Consider the following 12,169-nt stretch of genomic DNA (forward strand, 5'->3'; position numbering starts at 1 on the left):
TATTATATATATATATATATATATATATATGTATATATATATACACACACACACACACACACACACAGAGGCTATACTTAAGCATTTATCTCAGCTCATTACATTCCAGGTTCAAATTCTGCTGAATAATTTGCCCTTTCGGGATCAATAAACAGGTACAATTGAGCTCTGAGGTAGATTTAATTGGCTAATTTCCACTTCACAAACACACACCAAAAAAGAAAAACTACTGCCCTTGTTCCAAAATTTGAAACCAATAAGCCCTTTTTGTTTTGTTTTGTTTTTAACAATTCTAATACAAAAATATTAGAATATAAGTTTTAGCAACTTGATCCCAACTTTTGCAGATAGACCTTTGGACTATTTATGGAGATGTGACATTTTAAGGACATATGAAACCAGAGATAAAAACAACTTAATACTTATTAAAATGCAGAAGTCAAAATTACAGAAAAATATTTTATTCACTATAAAATTAAGTGTGGAACTTATTCCCATTACTATAGCAAGTTTTACATTCTTTGTATTGATACATTTTACTGCACTTTTTTCTCCAGTAGTATTTAGCTACATTTTAGAGCATAAAACTTTATACTGATCATAACCCAAAACAACTATATTGCTTTGATCGATACATTATTTAACAATTTCACCATCATCTCAACTGTCAGTTAAGCTGATTAAAGAGGATAAAGCAAACTATAAGTCGTCTTATAACAGCATCTTGTTAGTTAAAACCTTTGCCATCATTACCAGAATATTATCAATCAAGAGCTTTGTTAGCTTACAGGCTTTTTTTTTTTTAATGGTTATCTCACATTTCTTGCCAAAAGTTAATTATGCTTTCACAACAATCTCATTCAGAGTAATGAGTGTTTCAGAAAACCAAAAAATCTGATTTGTATCATAGAATGAAGGTGTTATCACAACAATTTCTGTGACTTTAACATGTAGAAAGCAACAGAATTCAGTATGGTTGTATCCTTCAAATTTCAACTTAAACATACCTATACAAAAAGATTATGAAAATGTTATACTCACCGGCCATTATAGCGGTATGCTGTTGGGCCACCACGCCTATTATCATAGCTGTAGCTATTAGCACCCCTGTTGCTTGGAGGGTAGTTAGTGTAGTATCGGTTAGCTTGAGGTGGGTAATTGCGGTCATAATCTAAGAGAAAAATTTCAATATAGGTAATTTTGAATTAGATATAAAAAAATTTCCACAAAAGTTTTACTACAAAATCTTTAGAAAGTTTAAAACTGCAGCTTAATACTTTATTTTAAAAATTCAAGAACATTTAAATTGTAATCTATTTTGGAACATAGAATTCACCTTACAAATAAAATAAATAAAAGCAGCATTTGCACACAAGAACACACCTTTGGAGAAGGAACATCTTGGAGCAGATATATTTGTATTTTAAGCTTAATATTCAACAAAAGAAGTTATGAAGAGAATCAACTTAATCTTAATTAAACCATTATGTCAATGCAGAAAACTATCACCTGTACCATTTCCTATATTTCATTTACAGGAAGAACAAAACTTTCTATCAGAAAAACCCAGCCTTGCATAAAATAGTATGACTTCGTGAGAAGTAACAGTATTATAAGCCAATATGGTTACAAACTTACCACCAGATGAAGAGTTATTATAACATACTAAAATAGAGAGGCAATCAAACAATTGCCAAACCATGACATATTTTAGTCAAACATTAACATTGTCAATATCAACTGTTTTGATAAATGGCCTAAATCTTATGTTCTGCAGCCAGCCATCAAAATAAAATATTCACAGAACCACATCACAACAGATTTGTGAATACAAAATATAAATGAAATTGCTGTTCCTCAAAGTAAATCAAAGTCTTGCGAATGTTAACTAAGTTTATTTCTGAACTTGAAATTTATTATACTGCTGAAATTTCTACATTAGAGATGCCAAATATACCTCAAGGTAACAGTCGCAAATTACAAATCAATAATTGCGCATAAGAATTGAACTACAATCTCAAAGAGAAACCAAACAAATATTTCATTTCCTACTTATAAAGAAAAACTTTTAAAGACTGCTCAATTACAAGTTTTAAAGTTTTGATTTACAAAAACAAAACATTTGTATACAATATTTATATTAAACTACGTCGTGTGGCATTATTTACATTGCACTGGCTCAACAGAAAACAAGAACATAATATCAAAATTCGAAGAAGTCACAGAGAAAATTAGTGAACACCATATAGATGCACAGAAATTGGAAGATGGGTTACAGAAATCATTTACTTTCAAGTAGATAAAAAAGCAGTATTGAGAACTTAAATGAGTTCTTATAATGTCTGTGTTGCACAAAACTAGATTGTGTTAGTTCCAATAAGTTCAAATAATTTTTTCTGAAATGTAACAATGTAGCAATAAAACATCAGGTTTCACAACTTGTGAGGGCAAAATGTAGTGAGCTAAATTATTCAACACCCAGTCGTTGATTTCTATTAAGATTACATTAAAGTGACTTCAAGAAGGTTTTTTTTTTTTTTTAAATATTTTCATTTTAAAACCTTAAATTACAATACATCATATCTTGAACTACTGTGTAACCTCAATATTAAACATTTATACCAAAAGGTGATTCTAGAAGAAATGCTACAAATTTATATACAAAATCAAAAAACTTGTAAGAAAATTAGGATTGCTGTAAATGTTCACTTAATATCTCCAACTCTATAAATTGCCACAGGAATTCTTTGAATAAATGGAATCTTTTGGGGCTATTTTTAACTCTCACAAACAAACCCCCAAATAAATATAAATAGGGAAAAAAAAACATCATTACTCATGCACCATATATACTAAAGATATCTACAAAAATAAAGCATGCAAAAAGAAAATGGTAGGACACAATTAAAAGAAAAAAAATGAATATTTAGGAAAATATTTATTCATGTGGTCTTTAACTACTACAGACCAAGTTATTAAAGAGAATAACTACCAAAACAAAATTGAATTTAGATAAATTTTCTTATAAATTAAATTTAAATACTGTTTTGTATTTAAAAGAATCCAATAATGCAAAACCAGACTTTCTGAAAGCAAAGTTTCTACGTCTGCAAAACATTAGTACTAAGAATGTGGAAGAGGAGCACATGAATTAGCTGTTTATTCCATTTAAAATAATTTGCAGGGGAAATTATTCAACTGCCCCCATCCATGTTCAAAATTGCCTCAAGCATTAATCTAATCAAACCCTCCTTTTGTGATAGCAGAATGTTCTGTGTAACAGTACAAAATATGAAATTATACACTTAAACTAAATTACTTCAAAACACAGATTGAGAATAAATTCATTTTTAACTTTTTCTATCACTATCTGTCAAACTTGAGAAACGATGCATAGCTATTTAATCTGAACATTTAAACAGTGCAGTCCAAATTAAAATCTAAAAATACTTCACTAAAAACACCCAGTTTTGAGCAGTCTTTCAAAGTTTTTATTTTCATTAAAAAGAAAAAAAATAAACTAAAAATTAAATTTCTAACACCAACAAATCCATTAAAAACACTAAGCACCTAGTCTAACAAGATTCTAATATTAATGAATCAGAAAAATGAAAACCTTTCTTACTTAAAAATGCTTTAAAAATGATAGTTTTCTGCGTGTAATGAAAAACTACTAGAACATGAAATATGCTCCACAGGTAATCTGAACAAGAATATGTATGAATCTATTAAGCAATAGCTTAATGTTAAGTTTATAGCTACTTGTAGAGAGCAAACTGGAAGTGAAAATAATGTAATATCTTCAACAGAAGCTATTAACTAACAGAAATAACTAGTTTATGTCCACTCCATGTGAACAATAAAACATGCCACAATTGGCAGAAATATACAGACGAATACACATACAACATGTGATTTCATTCAACAACATAAACATGCATTGCTTTTTTTTTTTCATTCAAAGACATTTGGTCAGCTGAAGCATACCCAAGGTCACTAAAACAACATACTTGGTTGGCCAAGTCCTTGGGCTGGTAAGCCACCAATATAAGCACTTCGTTGAGCAGCCCCATATGCTCCCAAGAAGTTATCTACAGTGGGAAATAAACATATATTACTTATTTGCATTTAAACAGTACCCTAAAATTACAGGGTACCTCGTTTCAATAGTAATTTTTAAAATATTTACTTTATGCAAATTTTAGGGCATGACAATTTTCTTTTATCAATATACAGATTTCAAAGAGATCAAATGCATTTATTTAGTTTGCAATATTAAAAGACAAATCATACTTGAGATCAGAGTTGTTGAAATGGTCAATAGAAACTTGAAATTAATTGCATTAAATAAAAACAAAATGCTGCATAATTAATTATTTAAATTTCTGAAATTCAGGAAACAAATGTTCACTAATTTAGTTCTTAATTTTATATAAACAGTACAGCTTAAAATCCAAAAGCACACTATTTACATCACAACATTCAAATTTTAATTTAAATTTGTAATGACTAAATTTTTTTATTATCACAAAAAAAAGTGAATTGTTTTAAAATAGGAGACTTCAACTGGAGAGTCAGATAATTATCCATATTCTCAACATCCAGTCATACTTCAAATATACTTCATTGGCTATGTGGTATCACCCGATATTTACTTGTTTAATATCACTCTATCAGAAGGAAGTTAGCAAATCTGTGTCAATATTAATAAAATTTGCTTACAATTAGAAGTTTTAGATATAAAAATTTTGGGTAGGGAGAATTCTGACAAATATGATTTATTATTGCATCAAAAATGTGAAATACAAAATATAGTTTAAAATATTTAAACACAAGAACACTAATGCATTTCAGCACACTATATATACAAAAGGAATTTACAAATTGGATTCCAACTTATAAAACATGACCATCTGCTCAAATAAAGAAGTTTCCATTTCAACCAACTAAATTTTTAACTAATACAATTCATACAAAAGGCTGGTTAGGAAATTTAAAAGCAACCAAATCCAGTCATTTATAGCTGGCTGCATTTGAGAATGAAATAAAATCTAAGCTTTTTAATAATTTTACTGACAAAGACATTTCATTACAGAAATGTACATTAAGTTGTTTTATTTTTATGAAACAATGAAGCATGAATTATGCAATACCCACCAGTTCCACTAAATTAAAAATGTGGAGCAAGATCATCCAAGGGAAAAAACAGCTTTATATGAAAAGCATTTGATTTACCATAAATGAGATGCAGAGAGAGAGAGAGAGAGAGAGAGAGAAAGAGAGAGAGAGAGAAAGAGAGAGAGAGAGAAAGAGAGAGAGAAAGAGAGAGTGTGTGTGTGTGTGTGTAAACTTCATTTTTAAATGAACATTTAGGACTGTCTATAGGCATAAACAAACTACAAAATATAAACACTAAAACCTTTCCAAGAAAAATTTAAATGTATACTATTTATTTAAGTCCTACTTGTTCACAAAAATTTGGTTTGGGCCACTTAGGATGGAGAACTCAAAGTGCTAGTCTAAGTGTCAAGGTTTCATTAAAAACAATGAGTCCCAAATTATATTTTGTTTTTGTCTAGAAGGTGGCACGATTGGGTGACAGCAAGAAAATAATGATAGTGGTGGTGGTGATGGAGTGGGAGAGACATAATGAGAGTGATAATGGTGGTGTGACCACAGCAGTGGAGGGAACCAGTAGAGTTTGGGCCGTAGTGGGTGGCTACAATGATGGAGAGGGGACAATGCTGCATGTAGAAATTTTAGTAATACGACCTTGATTTTTAGACATTTTATTGCTCCCACCTCCTAGCTTGAGAAAATTCCAACATCAACACATTTGTTGTCCCACCTTTATTGCCAACAACTTGCTACCATAAATGCATCATCACTTCACCACCGCAACTTCTGTACAATCTACACCTCACAACCAAAACCCCATCTTTATCATCTTAGAAATTACAAAACCAACCTCCATCATCAACACCACCACCACCATGCACTAATATAATTCCATTGCCACCACCACATACCACTCCTTTTTCAGGAGTACCACCTTTATCACTTATTACCCGTCATCCCACCTACCATCTTGCTCCTATCAATCCAGTTGTCTTTCTGTCCATCTGTTTCTTTCTACATGCAACACTTCTGTATGTTATTAGCAACTAATCTAATCACCACTTTACCCTGCTAGCAACTAATCTCTGATGAGTCTTCAGATGAAACAAAATGTATTTTGTTGGACTCATTGTTTTCAATATAAGTTTACATGCATAATGAACATATTTAATAAACATATTTAGATTTGCTATGTAAACAAGGCTCTTTCCGAAGAACAAACCAAGAAAAAGCTCAATTATACAAGTTTCATCTGGTTTTTTTGTTGCTAATTTGTCAAGAGTATCTATTCCATTCCACTCTACAGAAAAATAAAGCAGATTACAGATACTTATCAAAAAAGCTATGAGTAACCTCTTTCAATGCTACCAAACTGCTCTCCTCAAGGTTGCGCAGGTGCAGGGGCACATAACGCTCTTTAGATGCTGTAGGAGCAGGAGGAGGAGGAGAACCTATAAAAACAAATTTATAAGTTTCCATTAACTGGGCATTCTTAAAAGGAATGGGGATATAAACTGTTGAAGTAAAACAGAATATCACAACTATGCTCAAATAATTAGTCAAAAATCAATTCTGAAAAATCTGAATAAATTTCAAAAATATTAAATATCTTTAATCTGTCTTTAGAAAAAAAGTGAACAGTATTGACTTTAAAAATTTATCTTTGAAAGGTATTAACTGTTATGAAAAGAAAAGTCATTTTTAAAGCTCATTTTCAATTTATCGACAAAATTAAAACTTCCATAATGAAGAGTTTAGAGGAAAAAAAAATTATTTATTTCAAAATAAACAGTTCAAGGAAGTGTTTATGCCAACTAGAGACAGCACGTGTGAATATGCAAATAATTGGCAAATGTTACTCAGAGCATTTTTGATTAACTTGTTGGCTTCTTTACCTCTATCTTTCTCTCAAGCAGAACAGATGAGACACTTTTGACTTGATAGATCAGTAAAATATAAAACAAGTCTAGCCAAGCCATTCTCTAGTCCATTTTGCAGAGAGAGCCCTGTGGTTTAAACCACAGGATGTTTGTACAAGATCAAATACATGTTTGTTTAACATAAAACATGTAAATTTATTTACATGTTTCTCCACATGTAAATAATGAAGCCACACACAGACGTGTGTATATATATATAAGCATATTTTTAAGTCGAGAATGATTTTATATATACTTACAGTGTGGAAAAACAATTACACTTTTAAATATGAAAATCATCAGAAAAACAAAGTCTCTTTAAAATTATCAATTTTATAATTAAAGAAACAAAAATGCTGAAAGGAAAAAAACAAAGCTTTTAAACTTTACACATTACAAATACTTCATGAAAGCATTTTTTTTCTTCTTTTTTTAATGATCGAGACTGAAGAGTGAAATATGATGCTGCCCCCTTTATCATCTGGGATTCCACAAATGAAAATTATCTAGAGATATGAAAATCTGCCCCCAAAATTGCAATAACTAAAAAGTGATCCACCCACCTCTATTTCTCCGGTCATCACCAGGTGGAATCAAATCTCTTTCAAGGCTATCATGAACAGATAAACTTCTCTCCTCATGGTTGCGCAGGTGCGGGGGCACATAACGCTCTTTAGATGCTGAAGGAGCAGGAGGAGGAGGAGAACCTATAAAAACAAATTTATAAGTATTCCATTAAATTGGGCATTCTTAAAAAGAATGGAAAAATAAACTGTTGAAGCCAAACAGAAAACAACAGAATATCACAGAACTAAGTCAATGCTTAACTAACACTGAAAGATTCGATCTACTCTCAACAGTGTTGAAATATCTTTAGCCTGTCTTTTTAAAAAAAAAAGTAAACATTAGCATTAACTTAAAAATGTATATCTTTGAAAGGTATCATCAACTGTTATATAAAAAATGTCATTTTAGAACTGCTTTAAGTATCTATAGTAAAGTTTTAATTTTCATAGTGAAAATGAACTTAAGTGAAAAGAAAATTACACCTGAATGATTCCAATAATTAGTTCAATGAAGTGTTTATGCCAGCTGTTGCTTCAGATAGCGAAAATGCTGAACAATGGTTAAATTACACAAATTTAATGCCTGTAAAATCTAATTTAACCTATGTTAGGAATTTTAATTAAGTTCTTACATCATATTCACGCAAAATATTTGAAACCATCTCAAAACACTGAAGTATAGTCATGTTGATGGACATTCATTCATAGAGACATTTCCAGGGTTTTTGATATCGGTTAGTTTAACACCTCTTAAAAGTAGCACACGGAAGAACTTTTTCTCTCTTTGTGAGAGAACTATAATACACTTTCTAAAAACATAATGCACTGAAGTATTTCTAAACCAAACATTCAAAATATTGATATCCTTTTTCGCCTTTTTTTTTTTTCTTTTTTCTTCACACTTTGTAGTTTACCACCAATATTCCCACTACATAAATATACAAGTTTCTGCCAGAAAATCTTTTCTGGCTTTTATCTGAATAGAAAGGGAGAATGACCAATATGATAAAGAGAGTAATTGTGAGAATATTTAGCAGCAGGTGGAAAACCAGTCCAACAGCAAGCAACAAAACTTCACTCTAGACAGTCCATTATTAATTAATAAATTAAAACTTCATTAGAGAAAGTCCTTTCAAATTTTGAAAAGGAAACAACTGTTCCAGAGATAAGGTCATGTTCAGTTGTTTAAATCCCTTTGAGAAATCTTCCATTAAATCACAGCAAACATTTTATCTTAATACCTAAATAAAAAAAAGCAAATACATAATTTTTCAATGTTATAATGCAAAATTCATTTAGAATAAACAGTATACTTTACCCAAAAGAATGCTTCAAATGAAATTTTTTACTGTTAACATATTCTTTTTCCTATGTTTGACTAAAGGAGGAAAGAGTTTGTTCAGCTCTAAAACAACTGACAGTAAGAGTTACTAAGCAAGATTAGTATTGCTAATGTTCAGCTTTGAAGTATAAAATTTAATATCTGAAGGAAACTGGAATAAATGTGGTATTGTTTTCAGCAAGAAATTTGAAATTTAAAGAGCAGAACTGACAGGCAGAAGAAAGACAACTGTAATGGTGGAGGCAACAAATTGGCAACTTGAGAGCAGATACTACTACTACTACTACTACTACTACTACTACTACAATAACAGTGAAAATGTTGAATTGTATGGCTTCAATCATGCATGTGTATGTATATATACACACACAAACCCACACCCATACATTTTAGGTAAATTTGTATTTTTAAAACGAACAGTTTCTAGTCCTAAAAATTCAAAGAATGCAGAAAAGCTTGAATGAAAATGTTGGTGATGCAATGATACTTAAATATAATATACATGGTTATTTGTAAATGAATAATCAAGTAAAGAAATCCTGTAAATGTTTTTTCCTATAGAGGTATAAATGTAAAATATTGCAAAAGAATTATTTCTAACATCTCCATTCATGAAAGATGTACAAAGTTAAAAGTCAATGAGAAGGTTGCCGAAAGTCTAAGAATTTAAGAGGAGCAAATGATGTAGAATTGTGCATTAAGAGAATTAAATAGATCAACTTAAGAGCAAGTATAAGGATGTCACTGATATCTAACCAGAGAGAAAAAAAAAACATCCACATTAACCTAAAACGGGAGTAGAAACATCTAAGATCCATTTTTCCAAGTTTGCATAGGTCAGAGTTTGAGGCAAATTTCCAACAGCTGGATGTTTTCAAACGATGATTTCCCTGGGGCCAGACATGTTCTCACAGCATATTAGCAATGAATGATACTGCTTGTATGACAGTGACAACTATTACAAGATATCAAGACTAGGAGACTGGACTGACACCCACGCAAGACAAGCTTCTTTCAGTTTCTGTCTACCAAATCTACTCATAAGACTTTGGTGGACCCAGGGTTATACTAAAAGACAATTGCTCAAGAATCTTAAAAGTAAAATTGATCATTAAAATCAGAAAAATTTTAAATAAAAGTATTTGCCCATTGTAAAATGACCTAAATTAATAACGGTTTTTCCAAATCAAGTGACAGCAAAAAAACATTCTTAATATAAATTCCATGAAACTATCAACATAACATTGACCTTAAGAGCCAGAAAAACTAAGATGGCTTTAAAAATTACAAGTAACTGTTTGTAATACAAACCCTGGATTTAAAATAATTATACCAATTACAAAAGAACTTATAAATAGTCATGCTACATGACCCATTCATTAATCTAACTTGCCCCCTAAGCCTATGGAAAAGAAACCTATTGATTCTACAATGAAAAAGGCAACCCTTTTTACCATAAAGTAGCATATATATTAAGACTAGATATTTTAAATAAAATTGCACCTTTTCACTGCTACAATTGCCTTCATTGCTTTTTTTATTATTTCATTATTTTTAACACAGTTATCTAGAGCACTGGCACAGATGTTACATTTATAAAAGTATGCTTACAGGAATCATTAGGTCAAAAACAGGGTAAAGAATAATAATGACACCATTGCACATTGGTGTCTTGTTACTGTAGTCAATCTGACTAAATAGTGTCAAATTAATATGATAATATCCAAGTATGCAGAGCTCAGGAGATGTACTGCTAACCAATGAAAAGGAAACTGTAATAATTATAAAAGCATGACCTCTATATTTAATATCTTGATTTTAATTTACACTGAATCAATTTTATCACATCAATGGAATTCTGGAAAAACAAAAGCAATCAGGTAGCATTTTTTGAGTTCTTTAAGCATCAAGCTGGACAACTGAAAATGCAGATGAATCTAGAACCAAAATTTAGTCCTTGCACATATAAAGCCACTGTTGAAATTGTCACTGGTTGACAATTTCTGCATCAGTTGTTTGCTCATTGGACATAATCAGCTTGCTTTCAACGTATTGGATCCACTGGCTGAAGCCAGCTAAAATCATCTTTAAAATCAGAAAATAAATTTAAAATAGCAAAAGTATTTGCCCATTGTGAAATGACCTAAACTAATAGTGGTTTTTCCAAATCAAGTGACAGCAAAAACAAACATCCATCTATACATATAAACACATATACACACGTCTAGACACACACACATGTGCGTGTCATACACGCACATCATTAAATACATATACACCCACATCTATAAATATATACATAGATATATATATATATATATATATATATATATATATATACACACACACACATGTATATATATACACACACACATATAGGTACAGGAGTGATTACCAACCACATGGTTCCAGGATCAGTCCAACTGTGTGGTACCTTGGGCAAGTGTTTTATACATAGACTCAGGCTGACCAAAACCTTGTGAGTGGATTTGGTAAACAGAAACTGAAAGAAACCATCATGTGTGTGTGTGTCCACAACACTGCTTGACAACCAATGCTGGTGTTTGTATTACTGTAATCTAGCTGTTCAGCAAAAGAGACTGATAGAATAAGTACTAGGCTTACAAAGAATAAGACCTGGGATCAATTTGCTTGGCTAAAGGCAGTGCTCCAGCATGGCTGCAGTCAAATGACTGAAACAAGTAAAATAATACACCAACGTCCATACATACATATATATATATATACACATACACACACACCGACGTCTATACATATATATACACACACACACCGACGCCTATACATATGCACACACCAACGTCTATACATATATACATGCACACTCACACCGACGTCTATACATATATACATGCACACTCACACCGACGTCTATACATATATACATGCACTCACACCGACGTCTACACATATATACATGCACTCACACCGACGTCTACACATATACATGCACACTCACACCGACGTCTACACATATATACATGCACACTCACCGACGTCTACACATATATACACACACACACCGACGTCTACATATATACACACACACACCGACGTCTACATATATACACACACACACACCGACGTCTACATATATACACACACCGACGTCTACACATATATACACACACACATACCGACGTCTACACATATATACACACACACATACCGACGTCTACACATATATACACACACACACATAC

General features: G+C 31.4%; 1 protein-coding gene across 1 annotated transcript in view; it reads right to left on the minus strand.

Moving 5' to 3' along the window:
• Positions 1 to 12,169, minus strand: part of LOC106877195 (ATP-dependent RNA helicase DDX3X) — a 42,896-nt gene that overhangs the window by 15,400 nt on the left and 15,327 nt on the right. The window contains exons 3-5 of the mRNA XM_052970930.1: positions 7,601 to 7,744; positions 4,011 to 4,091; positions 1,042 to 1,171 (exon numbers count right to left, since the gene is read on the minus strand). Of these exons, the coding sequence (XP_052826890.1) occupies positions 1,042 to 1,171; positions 4,011 to 4,091; positions 7,601 to 7,744 (355 nt within the window). The remainder of the gene's footprint in view (positions 1 to 1,041; positions 1,172 to 4,010; positions 4,092 to 7,600; positions 7,745 to 12,169) is intronic.

This window comes from Octopus bimaculoides, chromosome 9 (assembly GCF_001194135.2).
Source record: "Octopus bimaculoides isolate UCB-OBI-ISO-001 chromosome 9, ASM119413v2, whole genome shotgun sequence".
In the NCBI taxonomy this organism is placed as follows: domain Eukaryota; kingdom Metazoa; phylum Mollusca; class Cephalopoda; order Octopoda; family Octopodidae; genus Octopus; species Octopus bimaculoides.